The 23,310-nt window shown below is 36.3% G+C and overlaps 1 protein-coding gene across 2 annotated transcripts in view; it reads left to right on the top strand.

The window, feature by feature from the left end:
- The first annotated feature begins 1,852 nt into the window (after positions 1–1,852).
- Positions 1,853–23,310, top strand: part of CFAP36 (cilia and flagella associated protein 36) — a 29,346-nt gene continuing 7,888 nt past the window's right edge. Inside the window, exons 1-4 of one of the 2 annotated variants that reach the window (XM_046663387.1) lie at positions 1,853–2,147; positions 5,198–5,262; positions 5,905–6,006; positions 16,507–16,621. In XM_046663387.1, the coding sequence (XP_046519343.1) occupies positions 2,033–2,147; positions 5,198–5,262; positions 5,905–6,006; positions 16,507–16,621 (397 nt within the window). In that variant the 5' untranslated portion in view covers positions 1,853–2,032. The remainder of the gene's footprint in view (positions 2,148–5,197; positions 5,263–5,904; positions 6,007–16,506; positions 16,622–23,310) is intronic. The other variant, XM_046663386.1, reaches the window with a different exon arrangement.

Raw genomic sequence — 23,310 nt, 5'->3', positions numbered from 1 at the left:
AAGTACTTGGAAGAGACTGAAGATAAAGACTCTAATGCCAAGTAACGCCAAGTACAGTTGGATAGTACTTTGTGGCCTATGAGGCTCATTAGAAACCCTACAAGCAACTTCTTTATGAAAGGAGGAAACTGGCAGAACAAACATGGGATTTCTATTTTCAGCTGGTTTAGAAGACAGAAAAGCAGAACAATAAACCGCAGTAATCCACTCTGGCGTCACAAAAGTTTAGCCTAAGAATGATGATGTTCTTCTTTCCTTTTACCTCTTCTCAGTAATTAAAAAATCACAATGCTTTACCACACCCATTTCCAGCAAGTGGTGTTTGGAGTATGGCTAACCACTAAGAAAAATAGTTAACTTATTACCTCGCATTTAAAGTCAACACGTAAAATATGGCAAAAGACACAATGAAATAAATTAAAAGACAAATGACAAACATGTCATTGCAAATGTAACAAAGAGTTAAAATTATTATAATGCATAAAAAGTTCTTACAAATCAATAAGAAAAAAAAGACCATCCCAATAAGAAATGGTCAAAGGATATGAAAAGATATCACATGAAGAAACACAAAAGGCTAATCAATGAAGCAATGCTCAATTTCAAATTTAAAAACACAAATTCTGTATCATTTTTAACTTAGAAGATTGGAAAAGATATTTTTCAAAAAGATTTTAAAAAATAGGTTTAGTAACTTTCCCTTTGGGGATTAATTCAAAGGAAATTACAAGACTAGGGTCCAAAAACATATGTGCAAGTATGTTCATTACAGAATTGTTTATGAGTTTAAAAAATTGAAGTTATTTATTCTAGCATTGGGGATTGGTCAAATAAATCAAGGTATATACATTCTTTTACTTAGCAATTCTGCTAGAATCTACCCCTTGGGATAGTCCATAAAACCAACAGTTCTTAGAGACACCAAGATGTTTATTTCAGCAGTTTGTACAAGGGAAAAATGGCATGTGACACCCACACCACGAAGGGAGCAAAAAAACCCTGCATGCTAATGATCACATTTATGCATCCAAGTAAGATACTGTGTGTACATACACACATGAAATAAAAATAACAAAGTGGTAGTCTATAGAATACTGCGCAGCTGTAAAGGATAGTTTTATATTTTTATATGGAAATATGACCATATATGAAGAGAACATGACCCCATTTATGTAAATATATATAAGGTTGTTTAGAGATATTTCAGGACGCCAAGTACGTTGACAATGACCTTTGAAGACCCATTCCACAATGGACCCCCATCTAAAAGTTGAGTTGGTGTTATTTGACATAAGATTTGGTTACATAGACATTTATTTAAAGCAATATTAAGTTTGATTTTGCCCTTGAATAGCTCCCAATTGTACTTTTCCTATTTATGCATGGAAGATTAAAGACCCGCCTGGAGCTACACAATGCAAAGTGCAGAGCCAATCAGCAAGTCTTACAGAGCTACTTTGCTGGGTTTTGTATTTTCAAACAATCCTTGAATCATAAACGTGTCGGGGGCAGTGGGTGTGAAGATGCTTGGGACTGCAGGGGAAGCAACTGTGCACGGAAGCCTCCGAAGGTCTTCCAGTCAAAGGCCTAGTCACTGGGGGCCTCCCTGCGACATTTCTGCGCCTTGGCTCTCACGCACTTCTCAGAGGGGGTACTTCGACAGTCCTTCTAGGACCTCCAGCCAATGGCTACACTTCTCCTCTCAGCCCTAGCAACTCCGGGCCAATGGGCGTTAGGTTATCTTTCGAGCCACTGTTCTTTTCCAGCCAATCGTAAACGTTCTTCAAATGCCCCTCTCCGAGGTGCGCAGGCCCCAGGGAAGCTGGTTTCACTTCCGGGTGGCAGCGACGGGCGGCTACGCGTGTTGCCATAGCGACCATTTTACGTTAACTGGTTTGTAGCTTCCGTCCAGGTAGCCGGGAGACTTCGGGGGCAGCTCTTCTCCCCTTCTCTCTGCGCTCCCTGCGGCCGAAAGGCCTTAGTGCGCTTCGCGGGTCTTGCCTAGGGTTCCGCGGCGCCCCGCGGGGGTGGGATGGCTGCGGAAGAAGAGGACGAGGTGGAATGGGTGGTGGAGAGCATCGCCGGGTTCCTGCGAGGCCCGGACTGGTCCATCCCCATCTTGGACTTTGTGGAGCAGAAATGTGAAGGTAAAACCCAGAACCCGAACCAACAATCCTTTCTCGCCTCTCACACCAGCAGTCGGCAGGGAGGTGGTCATCACACACCGTGTCTCATCTGCCGCGTCTCCACCCCTGTCCGCCAGATTTAGAGCCGGTTTGTAGGAGGTATTGCTGTTGCTGCGCCCGTGATCCCTTAGTGGAACTGAAAACAGGGACCGAGACTTCCCTCCCCCGGGCCCGAGCACACATGCCAACAACATTAGACTTCAGTCCTGTGTTGAGTCTCGGACCCCATCCTGCACGTTTCTGCCCTGGGCAGGTGCACTGTTTGGGTGGGCTTCAGCACTTTCCCGGAGACCTGGAAGGAGAGGCGTCAGTTTGCCTGAGTTCCTTCTGATCCCAACAGTTGACTGCAAAGGGAGGCATGTGGTTACTCCAGCAGGCCCAGAGCTGGTGATCCGGGTGGCCTGTATGTATTCCCTTTATTGAGCTCCCTGACTCTCGGCTGTACCAAAAATGGGGAGTATCTTCTAACAAATGAGGTATATAAACGTGCCATAAAATTCCCTGTGAGGGAAGGGCACCTCCAGGTTCTGAGGAGACGAGTTGGAGCCCATTCACGGAAAAGGAACCAGAAATCACGTCATACGAATGAAGGCCGGCTGTTATCGCGGTGGTTTAGCGGGGCAAGACTTGGAGGGTAGTAATATCCATCAATCATTTGAATGTCTGTCTTATGTTGGAAGGATTAGACTTGTTTTGTAAGGTTCAGTGGGATAGAGCTAGGGTCAGTGGGTACAAGCTATAGGGAAACAAATTTCTATTAAGGAAGTGTTTCGTAACAGAATGGATCCCAGATGAGTTAGCCTGCCTCCGAAGATAATGCGTCCCGAGGCACTAGCAGTGTTTGAATGGATGTGACCGCAAATTAATGGAGATCTTTTTTTTAAAGCCTTCATATTTCCTTTTTCTCCCCAAAGCCCCCCGGTACATAGTTGTGTACTTTTAGTTGTGGGTCCTTCTAGTTGTGGCATGCAGGACACCGCCCCAGCATGGCCTGACAAGCGGTGCCATGCCCGTGCCCAGGGCCCAGGATTCGAACTGGTGAAACCCTGGGCCTCCGAAGCAGAGCGCGCGAACTTAACCCCTCGGCCACGGGCGGGTCCTAATGGAGATGTTATAGAGGGGAATTAAACTATCAAATGGTTGGTTATCCTGGAGGACCTTTTAAGAATTCTTTCAACTCTAAAATTCCATGAATCTGGTAAAGATGAAATTTAGTTTGATCACTGAAGCTTTTCATTATATTCTCATTGCCGTAATCAAAATTCAAATAGTTTTTATTAAGTATTGTTTTTACAGGTAATTTTTTAAAAGTTCGAAATAACTTATTTGTGCTTTTTTTAAAGAATTTAAAATGCTGTTATGAGACTGATGAAATATGGAGTTCTGACCTCCTTTAGGAGAAGAAAGAAATTGTTACGTTTTGATTCCATTTACCTCACTGCTGAAAGGAAAAAAAATTAAAGCATTGTTCTTCCTTATATCCCCAAACATCAAAAGGGGCTGCATCTCAGTAGTAACACACCTGATTGTGTAATTTTACAGGGAAGCAGTAATCCTCAGCTTTATGAAGATGGAATGTAGTAATTTGATTTCAGAATTAACTGAAAACAGCTTAGGTAGTTGCTGTATTGCGTGTATGCCCAGTGTTATATAGAGCAGATGCCAGCAGTTATGGAAGTAACATCCCAGTGACAGTTAAAATAACAGTGTTTATATACTTCACTGACTTTACCACCTCAGGTAATTTGAAGATTAGTTTTGTACAACTTTGTGATATCAGCAGTTATTTCAGCAAACATTTATTGAGTGTTCTTGGGCCAGAAGCTGGGGATAGAAAGATGAATACAACAAATTCCTTGTGCTTGAAAGGTTTATATTTAGCAAAGACAGGCAGGTAAATAAAATTTAAATGTAAAGTGGCAAATGTTATAATAAGGCTAGGCACATGGTGCTGTGTAGTATAAGAGTTCAGAGGAAGGGATCTAACCAGCCTAGGAGTAGGGAGTGGGTAGCAGATCACGGAGAATGTGCCACCTGCAATGTCTGGAAGAATGGTTGGGAGAACGGGGGTGGAGTAAAGGCAAAAAGATCTAGGGAGAGATGGCTTGAGCAAAGGCATGGGGCTTTGAAACACTGTGTTATGTTTGGTGGTATTCCAAGTAATTGTGTATTGTTAAGAATGCAGAGTTTGGGTTGTAGAGTGGTGGGACATGAGACTTGGGATCCAGTCTTTGAGGGTTTTGTCTGGCCTTCTAAGGATTTTGCACTTATTCTCTAGGCAAAGAGCAGTCAGTTAAGAGTTTTAAGTAAAAAATTACAGAAGTTAATTTTACGTTTTAGAAAGCTTATTCAGTGGGAATTAAAAAAAAAGTTTATTGTTTACAGTTCATGTATTTGTCCTGTTTCCCTAATTAGATTGTAGCTTCTCGAGGGAATATATTTCTTTCTAAGCTACGTTGTTTCACATTTGTTTTGATTTTATTTATTTTAACTTCATTATTAATTTATATGTAAAAAAAATGTCCTAGTCACTTTCAGTAAAGTTTGCATCAGCAGAGTTTCAGTATGGTAAAATAATCTGGAGCCTGTTGTAAAAGGAATTAATGTTTAAAAACTATTAAAAATAATATTCCATTAAAAGTTTATAAAGACGTTGTTGTCTTATTGATTGAAAAGTAGAAAATTAGTGTTTGTCTTATATATGAAGTAGATCTTAAGTAGGAAAAAACTTGTTTACAGTGAACACTATATATATATAAACATATACATACTTTTTATACTTTATATATGTACTTTTTATACTTTATATATGTGTATATATGTGTAGGTATATACTTTATATACATATATAAACATATATATACTTTTTTCTTTTTAAACCCAAGAACTCAAAGTTGAAGAGCTACATTATAAAAATAAGAGTTCTATTTGTAAGATGTAAAGAGTGGGCTTTTATATTTGTATTAATGAAATGATTTTTTTTTACGCTAAAAATATTCTTTTAAATTTAGTTTTTGATGATGAAGAAGAAAGCAAATTGACTTATACAGAGATTCATCAGGAATACAAAGAACTGGTGAGTATTTTTTTTCACCGATTTTTAAAGGTAATTAGAATAATAATTTTAGTTCTTCTAAATTAAAAAAATAGATTTTTTCCATTAAAATTCTTTGCTTAAAAAAAAATCAGATCTACCCTAATAACTACCAGTTGCATCAGCCTCCAAGTGTTCTCGGAACATCTCATCCTTATGACTTCTTATCTCTTTTACCCTAGAATCTAAGGAATGGGTTTAGGACAACTATTTTACCCTTAAAATGCAACTAATCTTGCATCTAATCTTTAAATTTTGTTCTTATTCTTCTGCTGATGCATTCAGGCAAGTGTTAATTATTTATTTCGCCATGGTTGTCTTGTGATTTTTAAAAATGCCTCTGGGTAGCAGAAGAGTTGTACTGTATTGAATGTCATAATCTGGACTTCCGTTATTTCTAGTAGAAGAAATAAAATTTCATTTAATTCTCTGCAAAAATTTTAACTTTATGCTGTTTGTTTTTTCAATGAAGGACATTGTCACTGCCACGTAATATAATTTTATATAGATTAATAATTGCAAGCAAGCTTTTGATTACACTTTTCTAAACTCGATACTTAACATGAAAACTATCATTTGGAATTTTTCTATGTAAATTATAAAAGTTAAACTTTCTCTTTTTAGGTTGAAAAGCTGTTAGAAAGTTACCTCAAAGAAATTGGAATTAATGAAGATCAATTTCAAGAAGCATGCACTTCTCCTCTTGCAAAGACCCATACTTCACAGGTTTTTGCTTTTGTGTTATTCTGCTAACATATAGTTTTAACAAAAATGCCCAGGGTTTCACTTAAATTTTCTATGTTTGATTATCAAAGTATAATATTCTTGACATTGTAAGAGTGAAAAGCTAACTCATCACATATGGGTTCTTTTTTATAACTACCTTGAAAAATGATAATTTGAGGCATTAATGAACTGAGGCAATTAAAAAGGAACTTTCTAAACTCAGATCTATAATAGATCACAGGGTTTATTCAAACTACTGTTTTATTTATATAGATCTCTGACGGTTTTGCCCTTGCCCCCTTTTTAATGTTAGCAGATCCAAATTACACAGTTGGGGCTTCCTTCTCTTGGAACTACTTTTATTGTCTCCTTAGTTGTGCAGTACTGGACTGAAGTTGATATTACATGTATTTATAACTAATATTTACTGACGGCTCATGCCAGCTGCTATTTCAGCACTTGACATATATTATCTCATTTAAACTTCCTGACACCCTTTAAGTAATTGGTATTATTTTACTTCCATTTATGAATGAGAAAACTAATGCACAGATATATTAAGCACCTAGTGCAGATCCACAGCTAAGTAAGCAGTAGAGCCAGGATACCAGCCCAGGCACTCCAACTAAGAGCCCTTGCTTAGAGGGTGAGGACAGGGCTATGTTACTACAGCCCAAATAGCCTTCTCAAAATTTGCTTTAGCTTTCCCATCTTCTATCAAATAAACTATAGTTCCTTAACGAGATGGTAGTGAGGATTTTTTGTGACGTGACCCCAAATTATATTTTCAGCCTCTTTTTTTTCTGCTATAGTTCTCCAATACATTATGTACCACAGTCTTCCAGACCACTCACTCTTGTCAACATCCTTGCACCTGACTTTGCTCATGCTATTATTCCCTTAACCTGGAACGTTCATCCCCTACCTCTGCACCCACCATCTTTTCCTTACCCAGAGAAATCGTTCTCATCATAGGGCCTGGCTAGTGTGTTAGTTCTTACAGCAGCTTTCCTATCTCTCTAGTCAGACTAGTGCTCATGCTACTTCACTGGCTACTTTTACGTTTTTGGTACTCTACCTTGAATTACAGTTTCTTACAAATCTGTTTGCCTTATTAGACTGTAAGTCCTTTGAACTGTTTTTAGTGTCTTTGCATTCCCAGCATCTAGCACAGAGATGATAACTTAGTTCCCAGTAGGTGTAGTTCTCAATAGATGTTTACTTAAATTATCTTCTTATTGTGGCCCAGAAGAGGTTGCTTTGACTAGTACTTGATCCTGTACTTCCTGCTACAGTTCTTTTTTGTACAACTTTTGCTTATTTAACGATCACCTTTAATTCTAAAGATAGAAAATCTTTAATATAACATGATATTTAAAAAAATATTTAAATGTTATTGATATGCCCACACTAATGTAACATCTGATTTTATTAGTTAATAATTCTATAAAGCAAAAGTTGTTTTATGGTTCACTAATAGCTTTTATTCTATATATACTATAGTTTTAGTTTAAGGAATAATAATAGGCATTATTTTCTTCTCCTTTTTAGTTCAATAGGAAGAATTTGAAAATTATTAACTAGTCTTTAAATTTCTTTTAATACATTGGTATTTGTTTTTATTTTCCTTGTTTTCCAGGAATATTTTCTGCTTCGGTTAATATTTGTCAACCCCATTAATTAAGCCATTGTGAATGAGTCTGAATTACTTTGTGAATAAAGATTTTCACAGTTTAATAGTAGACACATCCATCTTTTGTTTTCAGTATCAGGATAACTTTATTTGTGAATGAAGATGTTCAGAATTTTGAAATGTTTTCAGATCAACAGTAACACGTCTTTCTCTTTTGTTCTATCGTACAACACCTTTTGATTTGTTTGGAGTTGATTGTAGTACAGCCTTGTTATGTACCAGGAGGCCAGCCTTTTCACACAGACAGACCTAGATCTGAGTCCTAGCTCTTCCGTTTACTAGCTGTAAGACCTCGGACAAAGGTTGTTTTACAGTTTTCCTTTCCTATCCATTCTGATTCTCAGTTTGCACATCTGTAAAATAGGGATAGTATCTACAGGCATACCTCATTTTATTGTGCCTTGCTTTATGGTACTTTGCAGATATTGTGTTTTTTACAAGACCCTTCACTAGCAAAGAGGTTATAACTCACTGAAGGCTCAGGTGATGGTTAGCATTTTTTAGCAATAAAGTAGTTTTTAATTAGGCATGCACATTTTTTTAGACATAATGCTATTACACACTTAATAGACTACAGTACACTGTAAACATAACTTTTATATGCACTGGGAAACCAAAAAATTCATGTGACTTGCTTTATGGTGATATTTGCCTTATGGTAGTGGTCTGGAACTGAACCTGCAGTATCTCTGAGGTATGCCTGTACTTTGAAAAGTTTTTGTGCAATTTAAGAAATAATTTTTATGAAACATGAGCACAATACCTGACATATATAAAGTGGTCTATAAATGGAAGCACTTCTTAATTAACAGTAGCTATTTTGGTAGTTGATTAGCAGTGTGCTAATTAGGCCAGGGTCATGGATTTTCAATCCCCATGTGGACTAGTTAGCTTTATTCTCTTCTGGAGCAAACTCAGCACCAGATACTGAATAGCAACATGACTGAATCAGCACAAGGCCATCACCATTACCAGAAAAACAGCTCAAAGCATGTTATGTACTACTTTGCAGTAATAATCTAATCTTTGTACATAAAGATCAGAATGCTGATTGTATTATGCCAATATGGGGTACCTAAAAATGAACTCAAGAAACCAATTGCTTGCCTTGAGTAATTTAGGAGGTAATTTTTATTTTGTTTTGCTTTTGATTTTTTACACTAGCTGCTAGATCCCATTGAATTGTACTGCTAAAAGCCAGCTTGCAAAATTCTTTTTACATGGTTTGGTCATCATTAGACCTAGACCAGTGTCCTGGCATACTCTTGTGTATTAAAGTCAGCAGGAGTGGCAAGGAGTGCATCACATGAAGAACTCTAGTTTAAAACAATAAAATCTTTTTCAGAGGATGTTTTCCTGTTATATATGTGTGCTTTCTTAAAAAATGCTTGTGAATTAGGATATCTTTCTAAACAGTTCAGAAGAAAATGATAATAAATACTGATATATTTATTAATTCAGTTGTCTTCAGTTAATATTTGTAATTTTGTAGTCTTTTCCAATTGAAATAGGCAAAAGTGACTTGCTTCATTGTTATGTGATCTTTGGGTAAGGCTCATTGATTTCTATGTATTGCAAAAGCCGGGGACTTCTATATGGCAAGAGACAATCAGTATTTTTTGCTTTTCTTTTTGTTTCTTACTTGATTTGCTTTGACTTTTATAACATAGAAATTAATACTTTCAGAAACGTTTGTATTATAATAATAGTAATTTGGGAAAACCACACTTTTTCCCAATAACTTGTGTTGTTGAAAAGATTACATATACGGTGAAACTTTCATTTTCTAAAAATACAAACAGGATAGTTAACAATATTTTGTGTGAGTGCTAGTAAGATTTCAAAAAATTAATAGACTTTATTTTATAGAGAAGTTTTAGGTTTACAGAAAATTGAGCAGATAGTACAGTGTCCCTTATTATAAACACCTCTCATTAGTGTGGTATATTTGTTACAATTGATGAGCCAATATTGATACATTATTATTAACTAAAGTCCATAGTTTACATCAGGGTTCACTCTTTGTGTTGTATGCTTCTGTGGATTTTGCCAAATACATAATGTCATAGATCCATTATTACAATATCATACAAAATAATTCCACTGGCTTAAAAATCCCCTGTGCTCCACACATTCATCCTTTCCATCACTGCCCCAAGCCCCTGGCAACCACTGATCTCATACAATTGGGATCATACAGTTGTAGCCTTTTCAGACTGGCTTCTTTTGCTAAGCAATATGAATTCAAGTTTCCTCCATGTTTTGTGTTGTTTGATACTTCATTTCTTTTTATTGCTGAATAATATTCCATTATATGGATATACCACAGTTTGTTTATCCATTTACCTTTTGGAAGACATTTGGTGGTTTCCAGTCTTTGCTAATTATGAATAAAACCACTATAAATCGTATTTAGGCTTTTGTATGGACATAAAGTTTTCAATTCATCTGGGTAAACAGGAGTAGATTGCTGGATTACATGTAAGATTAAGTTTAGCTTTGTAAGAAACTGCCGAACTCCCTTCTGAAGTAGTGTACCATTTTGCATTTTTACCAGCAATGAATGAGAGTGCCTGTTGTTCCACATCTTCGTCATCATTTGGTATTGTCAGTTTTTTGGATTTTAGGCATTCTAATAGGTGTGTCGTGGTATCTCATTGTTTTGCTCATTTTTAATTGTTTCCTAATTGTTGAGTTGTAAGAGTTCTTTGTATATTTTTGATACGTTTCCTTTATCACAGTATGTGTTTTGCAAATATTTCACAAAATTTTCCTCTGTGGCTTGTCTTTTCATTCTTAACAGTGTCTTTTATAGAACAGAAGCTTTTTATTTTAATGAAGTCCAGTTTATCAGTTTTCTTTCATGGATTATGCTTTTAGTGTTGAATCTTAAGAAGTCACTGCCACATCCAAGGTTATCTAGATTTTCTCTGTGCTACGTTCTAGAAGTTTTATGGTTTTGTTTTTTACATTTAAGTCTGTGATGCATTTTGAGTTACAGTAGTTCCCCCTTATCTGTGGTTTTGCTTTCCATGGTTTCAGTTACTTGCAGTCAACTGTGGTCTGAAAATATTAAATGGAAAATTCCAGAAATAATTCATAAGTTTTAAATTGCATGCCCGTTCTAAGTAGTGTGATGATGTCTTAAGCTGTCCTGCTCCATCCTGCCTGGCATGTGAATCATCCCTTTGTCCGGCATATCCCTCCTGTATACACAACCCACCTGTTAGCTTGTTAGGAAAAAACATAGTATATGTAGAATTCAGTACTATCTGTGGTTTCAGGCATCCACTGGGGGTCTTGGAATATATCCCCCATGGATAAGGGGCGACTACTGTAATTTTTGTGAAAGATGTAAGGTCAGTGTTTAGATCCATTTTTTTGCATGTAGATGTTCAGTTGTTCCAGCACCGTTTCCTGGAAAGATGATCCTTTCTCCATTGGTTTACCTTTGTTCCTTTGTCAGAGATCAGTTGACTGTGTTTGTATTGGTCTATTGTTGGGTTCTATTCTGTTCCATTAATCTATTTGTCTGTTCTTTCACCAATACTGTATTGTCTTGATTATTGTAGTTCATAGTAAGTCTTGCAGTCAGGTAGTGTCAGTCCTCTGACTTTGTTCTTTTTCAGTATTGTGTAGCTATTCTTGGTCTTTTCCCTTTCCATGTAAATGTTAAAATCAGTTTGTTGATATCCACAAAATAACTTGCTGGGATTCTGATTGGGATTGTTTGAATCTAAAGATAAAACTGGGAAGAATTGGCATGTTAACTTAGCTTCTTAGCTATGAACATGGAATATCCTTCCATTTATTTAGATCATCTTTAATTTCTTTCATCAGTTTTTTAGTTTTCCTCATATAGATCTTGTGCATACTCTATTAGATTTATTCCTAAGTACTTCTTTTTTTGTGGTGCTAATGTAATTGGTGGTGTGTTTTTTATTTCAAATTCCAATTGTTCATTGCTGGTATATAGGAAAGCAGTTAACTTTTGTATAGTAACCTTGTATCCTGAAACCTTGCTATAATTACTTATTAGTTCCAGGAGGGTTTTTTAAAATTGATTCTTTGGAATTTTCTGTAGACAGTCATGTTGTCTGAACAAAAACAGTTTTGTTTCTTCCTTCCCAATCTTTATACCTTTAATTTTCGTTTCTTAATGTATTAGCTAGGACTTCCAGTATAATGTGGAATGGGAATGGTGAGAGGGAACTTGTTACTGATCTTAATGGGAAAGCATCTAGTTTCTCACCATTAAATATGATGTTAGCTGTAGTTTTTTTTTTTTTAAAGATTGGCACCTGAGCTAACAACTGTTGCCAATCTTCTTTTTTTTTTTTTCCTGCTTTTTCTCCCCAAATCCCCCCAGTACATAGTATATTCTAGTTGTGGTCCTTCTAATTGTGGCATGTGGGATGCCACCTCAACATGACCTGACGAGTGGTTCTATGTCCACGCTCAGGATCCGAACCAGTAAAACCCTGGGCTGCCTAAGCAGAGTGTGTGAACTTAACCTCTTGGCCACGGGGCTGGCCCCTGTAGTTTTTTTAATAGATATTCTTTATTAGGTTAAGGAAGTTCCTCTCTTTTCCAAGTTTGCTGATAGTTTTTATCATGAATTGGTGTTGGATTTTGTCAAATCCTTTTTCTGTGTCTATTGACATGATCATATGATTTTTCTTCTTTAGCCTATTGATGTGATGAATTACATGAATTAATTTTTGGATGTTGCATACTTGCATACCTAGAATAAATCCCACTTGGTTGTGGTGTCTTTTTATACATTGTTGGATTCAATTTGCTAATATTTTGTTGAAGATTTTTACATCTCTGTTCATGAGAGATAATTGGTCTGTAGTTTTCCTTTCCTGTAATGGCTTTGTCTAGTTTTGGTATTAGGGTAATGCTGGCCTCATAAAATGAGTTAGGGAGGACTCCCTTTGCTTCTGTTTTCTGGAAGAGATTGTAGAGAAATGGTGTGATTTCTTTCTTTTCCCCAAGGATTCTTAGCTTAGGGCAATTTTTCACATACATGTTCAAATACATGTAAATGCTAATCTGAATCTTGTAGGGAGGGTGTTGGGAAAACAGCATACAAACTGAGTCATAGGAGAGATAGTGGGCTTCAAAATCATACTTTTTTCCACCTTAATAATTTGAATCAGTAGAAAAGCTTTCACATCAGTTGTATATGCTATGCTATTCAACTTCTGCAAATACATATTTGATCATTATTCTTTTGAGAAATAATGTGAATCTATAACTTACTTCAAAATTTTATCTTTTTTTTGTAGAGAATTTATATGTTTATGAAATATTTGGTAGAATCCACCAGTGAACTCTGCTGGGCCTAGTGCTTTGTTTTGGAAGATTATTAGTTATTGACTCCTTTTTTTAATAGATACAGTCTTATTCAGATTGTCTGTTTCTTCTTGTGTGAGTTTTGGCAGCTTGTGTTTTTCAAGGAATTGATCCATTTCATCTCTCTTATCAAATTTGTGGACATAGAGTTGTTCATGACATTTCTTTATTATCTTTTTAATGTCCATAAGATCTCTAGTGATGTCCTCTTTTTCATTTCTGATATTAGTAATTTATGTCTTCTCTCTTTTTTCCCTAGTTAACTTCGCTAGAAATTTATCAGTTTTATTGGTCCTTGCAAAGAATCAACTTTTACTTTTGTTGATTTTCTACTTTCAATTTCACTGATTTCTTCTCCAATATCTACTTTTTTTCTTATGCTTACTTTGGATTTAATTTGTTCTTCTTTTTGTAGTTCCTAAGGGAAAGCTTAGACTATTGATGTTAGATATTTCTTCTTTTCTACTATAGTCATTCAATGCTATAAATTTCCTTCAAAGCCTACTTTTGCTGCACCCCACAAATTTTGATAAGTTGTATTTTCATTTTCATTTAGTTAGAAGTATTTTAAAAATTTTTCTTAAGACTACTTGTTTGACCTATATATTATTTAGAAGTGTGTGGTTTAATCTCCAAGTATTTTAGGCTTTTCCAGCTATTGTTTTGTTAGTGATTTCTAGTTTAATTCTGTTGTGGTCTGAGAGCATGCTTTGTATGAGTGTTATTCTTTTAAATTTATTAAGATGTGTTTTATGGCCCAGAATGTTCCCTGTTTTGGTGAATGTTCCATGTGAGCTTGAAAAGAATGTATATTTTTCTGTTGTTGGAGAAATGTCAATTTGATCCAGTTGACAGGAGTTGCTGTTCAGTTCAGCTATGTCCTTACTGATTTTCTGCCTGCTGGATCTGTCCATTACTAATAGAGGGTGTTGAAGTCTCCAACTATAATAGTGAATTCATCTATTTCTCGTTGCACTTCTATTAATGGAGCAGCATAAATGCATGATTGTACCTTTCAAAACTACAGTGTGATTGTCTAAACAGAGATAAAAATAGGGTTACCTTAGGCTAAGTGTGAACATGTTTGAATGTCTTTTAAACTCATTTAAGTCAGATTTTAATGACTCAATGCTCATTTTTTTGTTAATGTGCTTTTCTCAAACATAGATATCACATTTGCTTTACCTCATAATTTTTCAAAGTAGTTTGACATTTCAATTAATTTAAAGGATTCTTAAGATTGTTGTTTTTAAACTACTTGCTAGTTTTTTGGAGTAACTCTTGTATTCACTTCCTCTAACTGCCCTTATTGGAAGCTCTTAGGAGAGGGGTGCTCTATTTCCTTGGACCAGAAGAGCCCAGAATCTTGAACCAGAAGATTGCTGTAAAGTTGTTAGGTGTAGAACACTATTTTGATATTTAACCAGCCTCAATAAGGGTCAGAGCAATTACTTTTATAGGTACTTTTCAGTTTAAAAAGTGCTTTTTCATCTTGTTTAATTCTGACACCCAGCCAGAAAGTTATTAATATATTTCTTTCATTCTAAAATACAAATTTTTCATATCATAATATCTCTGAAGTGAGAATGCACTTTATAATTGATGGCATGTTTTAATTTAATTGGCAGGGTTTTTTTTGCTTTTCTTGGTACTTGAAATAATGGTTTATTTTACTAGTCTATGGAGTCTTAGATTCAGTGAAATACTGTGTTACTATTATTATTATACTAATTTGCAGATGAAGAAACTGAAGCTCAGAGGACTAATAGTATGTCCAGAGTCATACAGCTGCTGCATGGTTAAGCTGGAAGTAGGCTTTTAATATCAAGGGCTCATTTTCTTCCCCAACGTATCAATGGTTCTCAAACTTTAATGTTATGAGAATTATCTGAGGAGGTGCATGGGCACCCATCCTTCAGAAATTTAGGTTCATTATGTCTAGGGCAGAGCTCAGGAATATGCATTTAACAATCCCTCTTTCCTGCATTTCTTAGATGGGTCAAGGAACACACTTTGAGAAGCCCTGAATTATAATTTCAAGTATCAACTCAAACTCTGACTTGCTGATAGAAGCTCTTGTCGACACATTGTCATCAGTAAGCCCTTCAAGTGTTTGTTGGTGATGAGGATAAAGTACTTGATATTACTAGTAAGAAGCCTAGGAAGCCCCAGACCAAAGTTACGTGGTGGCATAATCCCATAAAGAGGTCCTGGCAGACATCACTGATCTATCACAGAGGCTGCCCAGAAATGTTTTCAATACTGAGCTCTGGGCTGCAACTTTCAGTCAAAAACAGATAAAGCCTATTTGCCATCCCCTGCCCTGGGCCTTTTGAACAGTTTATGTGAATTTAAAGGAAAAGAAACTTTCCAGCTTTTTTTCCCTGCAGTTGACTTCCTGTCACAGAGAGCTGCTTTTCCACTTTATTTTGTTTAGCTCTACCGCGGGTGTCTAGGATGTGAGCTGGTTGTTGTGGGAAGGGCTTCCTCCTCTTTGCCTAGAGCTCTTTGGTGGAGCTTTTGTTGAGATGTCTCTCTGACGTTATTGCTGCTGTCCACCTGGTAAACAATGGCACACCCTTGGTTGCCTCTGCATGATTTTGTGTGGTCACCTTTTCTATTAATATCATGTAAAGTTTGAAATAAGATTTTAGTAAGACAGATAAGATCTCAGTGTTATCTTTTGGTTTTTCACACATTTCAAATCTTATTCTACTTCTTTTTAATCAGCTTGGGAATTGGTTTGCTTTTTGACATAGCAGTAGTTGTCTGTGGTTAAGGAAGTGTTAATTTGGGAACTCTAGAGTAGATACCTTTATTTTTTTCTTAATTTGTTAGACTTCTGTTCCATCCAGAAAATGATTTTACATCATAATTTCTAACTACCTCTTCCACAAAACTTTCTACATATAAATAACTACAATTGCCTTCTCGTGTTACTGATACCTCATTACACTTATTTTCCAGACTCCATTTTTTGGTATTTACTTTTATTTTATTACTTTTATTTAATTAATTAAGGGATAATTTTGTAGTTGCTGATTTATCATTAAACAGTAAATTTCAAGTGACAGAATATAAAGCATATAGATTACATTATTTTGGCTGAAAAACAAATCAAGATACTGAAGCGGTAACTTTAAAAAAAGTAAGGCCAATTCCTGTGTTGTTTTTCAGAGTAACTCATCACTTGCTTATTTGGAAAATGTATCACTGTCAGCCTTAGCTTCCTGGAGGCCTGGGGGTTGGGAGAGTCAGTCTCTTAAGAACCCTACTTTAAAGGCTTTTAGAATAAAATCTTCAAATTGTCTTTTTGAGTCATCTAATTATAAATAATATTGCAGCATTCTTGAATTAATGCACATTTTACAGTGGAAATGATTTGAGTGTGTAGAAAATAGTTTTAAAATTTGAATCTTTGTTTAACTTGAGACTTCTTTCCACAGGCCATTTTGCAACCTGTGTTGGCAGCGGAAGATTTTACTATCTTTAAAACAATGATGGTCCAGAAAAACATTGAAATGCAGCTGCAAGCCATTCGAATAATTCAAGAGAGAAATGGTAAAATGTTGAATTTAGAAATCTAAATGCTAAATGCGTTTTTTTTGTTGTTGCAGTTTTGACTATTCTGATTCTAATATGGTCTTAAATGTAGCTGCCTTGCATAAATTTATTTCAAGCGTGAAACTCTATGGCTGACTTTAGAGATTCAAGAGTGTAAACTACCTGATCACTATGTGTTTGACATCTCAGAGAAAGCAGACTACAATTTGATTTAATGATGCTTTAGGTTTCAGAGAGCTCAGTTTTTTTGCCTAGCCAGTGTGTGTATGGAATTCAGTATTTCTGAGGGGTTGCAGTGAGAAGATAGATGACTGCTCTTTTCCTTCTGGCTTATCATTGTTAGTGTTACTGAACCAGGTTCGTTTTTGCCTGCCACTGAGAAAGCCAGACACCGACATGACGAGATTGCAGCAGAGAGTTTAATCACAAGGCAGCCACATGAGGAAGCCAGAGCGTGAGCCTCAAATTCACTTCCCTGAAAATAGGGACTCAGGGATATTTATGGGGTAGGGGGCAAGGTGGTCTGAAATGTGGAAGTAGGTGATCAGAGGTGAAGAGAGGTGAGGTAATTATGATCTGTGCAAGCATAGTCAGACTCCATGGCTCTTTATAGGGTACATGTTCACAAAATGGCAGCATTAGCATGATCTGAGGGTGGAGTTTTTAGCCTCTTGATGTCAAAAGGTCGCCCATAGGACGTCTGCACAGTCCCGGTTGATGGGTTGGTGGTCTCAACCCGCCTGAAGTGGACAAGGAGTTGTGATTCCTGAAAAACAGCTCACATGCCCATTACCATGGTGACCCAGGCTCCAGGGAGATGTTATCTATAGGAACCTAGTGGGAGTCAGATAGCATATTGCCTAAACAGCACAGTTAAGGCTGGATGGGTTAAACAGCCAAAAGCTATAATCAGTAATTGCAAAAAAGGAAAGAACCTTAGTACCTAGATACTTAATCATCAATGGCTATTTGCTGGTTTCATCAGGGCCTTTGTAGGAGACAGTGGTTTTCAAGCTTTAGTGAGCAGTGGAAGCAGTTGGAGGGCTTGTTGAAACACCTATGGCTGTCTCCCAGTTTCTGATTGAGTAGGTCTGGAATGGGGCTGAATACTTTGCAATTTTAACAAGTACCCAGGCGATACTAAAGCTGTGGTCCTGAGATTGCACTGAGAGCCGCTGTTCTAGGCCATGGGCAGATAGGATTGCACCACCATCGTGTGGAAAAGAAAACAGAACTCAGGTCCTAGGAACCCTCTTAGGCTTTATCTTTTCCCTGACTCTGTCTAATCTCAGTTTCTCTTAGCTCTTACTGCTTTTGTTCCCTTCTTGTGTACTTGAACTACATTTGACATCTTGACTCAAAACATCTCAGTTTCTTTTTTTTCTTTTGTTTTTTAAAGATTGGCACCTGAGCTAACAACTGTTGCCAATCTTCTTTTTTTTTTTCTTCTGCTTTATCTTCCCAAACCCCCGGTACATAGTTGTATATCTTAGTTGCAGGTCTTTCTAGTTGTGGGATGTGGGACGCTGCCTCAACGTGGCCTGACAAGCGGTGCCATGTCTGCGCCCAGGATCCGAACCCTGGGCCGCCGCAGCGGAGTGCGCGAACTTAACCACTCAGCCACGGAGCCAGCCCCTCAGTTTCTGTTTTTTATTGAAGTATTATTGACATACAACATTCTCTTAGTTTCAACTTTACAACATGGTGATTTGATATTTATAAACATTATGAAATGATCGTCACGATAAGTCTAGTTACCATCTGTCCCCCCAAAAGTTGTTACAATATTATTGATTATATTCCTTATGCCGTATATTATATCCCCATGACTTATTTATTTTATAACTTGAAGTTTTTCCATCTTAATCCCCTCACCTATTTTGCATCCCCTGCCCCTACCGTCCTCCCCTCTGGCAACCACTAGTTTGTTCTCTGTATCTATGAGTATGTTTTTGTTTTGTTTTGTTTGTCCATTTGTCGTATTTTTTAGATTCCACATATAAGTGAAATCATATGGTGTTTGTCTTTCTCTGTCTGAATTATTTCACTAGCATTATAACCTCTATAGCTCCATCCATGTTGTTGCAAATGGCAAGATTTCATTCTTTTTTATGGCTGAATAGTATTCTTTATGTATCCATCAATCGATGGACACTTAGGTTGCTTCCTTATCTTGGCTATTGTAAATAATGCTGCAGTGAACATAGGGGTGCATGTATCTTTTCGAATTAGTGTGTTCATTTTCTTCCAGTAAATACCCAGAAGTAGAATTGCTGGATTGTATGGTAATTCTATTTAAAAATTTTTGAGGAACTTCCATACTGTTTTCAGTAGTGGCTGCACCAGTTTACATTCCCACTAACAGTGCATGAGCATTCCCTTTTCTCCACATCTTCATCAACACTTGTTGTTTTTTGTTTCTTTGATAATAGCCATTCTGACAGACATGAGGTCGTATTTCATGGTGGTTTTGATTTGTATTTCCCTGATGATTAGTGATGTTAAGCATCTTTTCATGTGCCTGTTGACCATTTGTATGTCTTCCTTGGAAAAATGTCTGTTAAGGTCCTCTGCCCACTTTTTAATCACATTGTTGGTTTTTTTGATATTAAGTTGTATGAGTTCTTTTGGATATTAACCCCTTATTGGACATATGACTTGCAAATATCTTCTCCATTCAGTAGGTTTCTTTTTTATTTTGTTGCTGGTTTCCTTTGCTGTGCAAAAGCTTTTTAGTTTGATAGGGTCCCATTTATTTATTTTTGCTTTTTTTTGCCCTTGCCTGAGGAGATATATCTGAAAAAATATCATTAAGACCGATGTCAAAGGGCTGACTGCCTATGCTTTCTTCTAGTAGGTTTATGGTTTCAGGTCTTACATTTAAGTCTTTAATCCATTTTGAGTTTATTTTTGTATATGGTGTAAGGTAGTGGTCCAGTTTCATTCTTTTGCATGTAGTTGTCCAGTTCTCCCAACACCATTTATTGAAGAGATTGTGTTCTCTCTCCTTTGTTGAAGATTAATTCACCATATATGGGTGGGTTTATTTCTGGGCTCTGTGTTCTGTTCTTTTGATCTCTGTGTCTGTTTTTTGCCAGTACCATACTGCTTTGATTACTACAGCATTGCGGTATAGTTTGAAATCAGAGAGTATACCTCCAGCTTTGTTCTTCTTTCTCAAGATTGCTTTGGCTATTCAGGAGCTCTTGTGATTCCATGTAAATTTTAGGATTATGTTCTAGTTCGTGAAAAATGCCATTGGTATTTTGATAGAGATTGCATTGGGTAGTATGGACATTTTAACAATATTAATTTTTTTCAGTCATGAGCACAGTATATCTTTCCATTTATTGATGTTGTCTTAACTTTCTTTCATCAGTGTCTTATAGTTTTCAGAGTACAAGTCTTTTACCTCCTTTGTTAAATTTATTCCTAGGTATTCATTCTTCCTGATGCAATAGTAAATGGGATTGTTTTCTTAATTTCTCTTTCTGATTGTTTGTTATTAGTGTATAGAAACATGACAGAATTCTGTATATTAATTTTGTATCCTGCAACTTTGCTGAGTTCATTTATTCTAATAGTTTTTTGAGGGGCTGGCCCTGTGGTGTAGTGGTTAAGTTTGGCATGCTCTGCTTTGGTGGCCCAGGTTTGTGGGTTTAGATCCTTGGCATAGACCTATGCCACTCATCAGCCATGCTGTGGCAGCAACCCACATATAAAGTGGAAGAATTTTGGCACAGATGTTAGCTCAGGGCTAATCTTCCTCAGCAAAAAAAAAAAAGTTTTTTGGTGCAGTCTTTAGGGTTTTCTATATATAGTATCATGTCATCTGTAAATAATGATAGTCTTACTTCTTCCTTTCCAATTTGGATGCCTTTTATTTCTTTTTCTTGCCTAATTGCTGTGGCAAGGACTTCCAATACCATATTGAATAAAAGTGGGAATCCTTGTCATGTTCCTGAACTTAGGGGAAAGGTCTTCAGGTTTTCACCATTGAATGTGATGTTCGCTGTGGGTTTGTCACATATGGGCTTTATTATGTTGAGGTATGTTCCCTCTATACTTATTTTGTTGAGAGCTTTTGTCATAAATTTATGTTGAATTTTTTCAAATGCTTTTTCTGCATCTATTGAGATGATCATATGATTTTTATCCTTTGTTTTGTTAATGTGGTGTGTCATGTTGATTGATTTGTGGATGTTGGACCATCCTTGCATCCCTGGGATAAACTCATTTGATTATGGTGGGATCCTTTTAATGTATTGTTGAATTTGGTTTGCTAATATTTTGTTGAGGATTTTTGTGTCTATGTTCACCATGGATATTGGCCTGTAATTTTCTTTTTTTTTGTAGTGTCTTTGTCTGGCTTCTGTTGTTGCAAGGCAAACATTAGAATCTTGCAGGGTCCCTGTGGATTCTTCTCTCATTTGAGTGATGTGAGTAGAGACTCTATCCCTTAGAGCCAACCACCATCATAACTGTACCCTCAAATTCAAAGATGCTTTTCATAGCAAGTAAGAGAGCTGTTGTCTGTGGGTAGGAGATAACACCACCCTAACTCTGAACAATGCATGACACTGTGCTGTTGCTTTGATGTAAATAAGTTTGGAAAAGAATCTCTTTCTCTTGTCTTTCTACCATGGTTTATTTTAGAAAATCCTTTTCTCTGAATTTTCCTGAATCTATACTTTATTCTGACCTCTAGGATAGAGAATTTGAATAATTATGTTAGTTAAAATTGTTTTAGGGGCATCAGTTTTCATAAAACAAAGAGTGAACTTGATATTGGCGCTCTGTAGTTTCAGTTTGGAATTTAACTAGAAACTCACTTAGATTTTAATTAAAGAGGAACTAGTGTATATAGCTTGTATCAGCTGGATGACTCAGGCTGCCATTAGCAGAAAACCTCAATGAAAATGGCCTAAGTAATAAGCAGTTCTCATCTCACAGAACAAATCCAGGGGAAGGGAGGGAAGGAAGATAGGTCCAGGGTTGATGAATTTAGTGGCTCAATGATGTTTTCAAGGATGCTGACACTTTCCATGCTTATACTCTTCCATTCTCAGGCTCTTCTCTCATGATTGAACTCTGGCTACATCAAATGCAGACTCAACAGTGTCTCATGAAGAAATGTTTCTTACTGTACATCTCTTTTTGTTAGCAAGACAACACTGTCATGGAATGCCCCTTGGAGTTTTCCCCTCTGGTCCTCTTAGTCAGGATTGGGGTCACATGCCTTTCTTAAACCCTCTGGCAGGGGGAATAAGACCATTATGGTTGGCTTAAACCAAACATGAGTCACTCTTGTGGGGTGAGGTAGGGCCCTGCCTCTAAGTTCTTGGCTGCCTGATAACTTCACAAACCTGGCTTATATTAGTAGGTGAGGACAAGGGGAATGATGCTGAATAATGCTGCTGTCAAACCACAGGGTGGGACAGTTTGCTTACATTTAAACATAGACTAATACTTAGTTTCTGCCACGGAATTTTTAATACTTGTGTTTAAGACTATTTCTTAACTTAGAGCCAGGGGTGAGTACCTTAGAACGATGTTGATTGTACTCAAAACTGAAGACTATTTGAAAATTGTCTTTGTGGTGAGAAAAATTCAAAGGATCTCTGGATTCTTGGTCGTATCTTATCAAAGAATTTGGAAGAAATGCAAATCAGAGCATTATTCTGATGATTTTGAAGTTTTGTATACTGTTGCATTATTCTTAGTTCTTTTATTTTTTCTTGGAAAGATTATTAGGAGAATACTAATTTTATATCTTTTGACTGAGCAAAAACGCACTTAATATCAATGGGTTGCATAGATGTCAGTTTTCTGTTTGTGATACTGTACTGTAGTTTTGCAAGATGTTACCATTGGGGAAACTGGGTAAAGGGTGCATAGCATCTCTCTGTATTATTTCTTATGACTGCATGTGAATCTGCAATTATCTCAAAATAAAAAGTTTAATTAAAAGAATATGTTTAAACATCAAGGGAATTAGAATAATAAAGCTACTTTAATTTAGAGCAGATCTAAAATCCCATAGTCATATGGGGATAAAGAAATGGAAGGTAAAAATTAAGAGACATGCTACTAATGTCATGGGAATATAATAATTATAGATATGAACAGAATGCTTATTACCAGTGTACCTGCTTATCAGGAAGATATAAGTAATAAAGTAAATTAAACCAATGCTTAAAATTACTTGCCATGAATTATTATTCACCTTGGGCCAAAGTTGGTACTGTCCTGGTTTATAGTTATTAGCCCAATATCTGAATAGAAGCTCCAAGGGCAGAGATTGTTTTTTTCATCTTTATATTCCCCCTAAGTGCTTAGCACCATGCTTTTTTGCATGTACTAAGCAGGGCCCTTTTCAGTAGCATTTGTTGTAGTATGAATGAAGAGTATTAATATGCAGTTTCCATTAACAAAGTATTACATATTTTGTTTTGTAAATTCTTTTCCCACTTAAGAGATACTTTTGAGAGCATAGTTTTATTATTAGGAGCTTAATGATTTCAGTGGTATATCTTCAGACAGTATATGATTATGGAAGATAATAGCTTATGTTAATTAATTTTTATTGCCATATATTATTATTGTTATTTTTAATAGGCAATACTAATAATTACTAAGAGGTGTTTCAAGTTAAAATTGTGTTTTTTTTGGTGGGGCTGACTCCC

This window comes from Equus quagga, chromosome 5 (genome assembly GCF_021613505.1).
Source record: "Equus quagga isolate Etosha38 chromosome 5, UCLA_HA_Equagga_1.0, whole genome shotgun sequence".
NCBI classification, from domain to species: Eukaryota; Metazoa; Chordata; class Mammalia; order Perissodactyla; family Equidae; genus Equus; species Equus quagga.
This window is presented reverse-complemented; position numbering and strand designations above follow the sequence as displayed.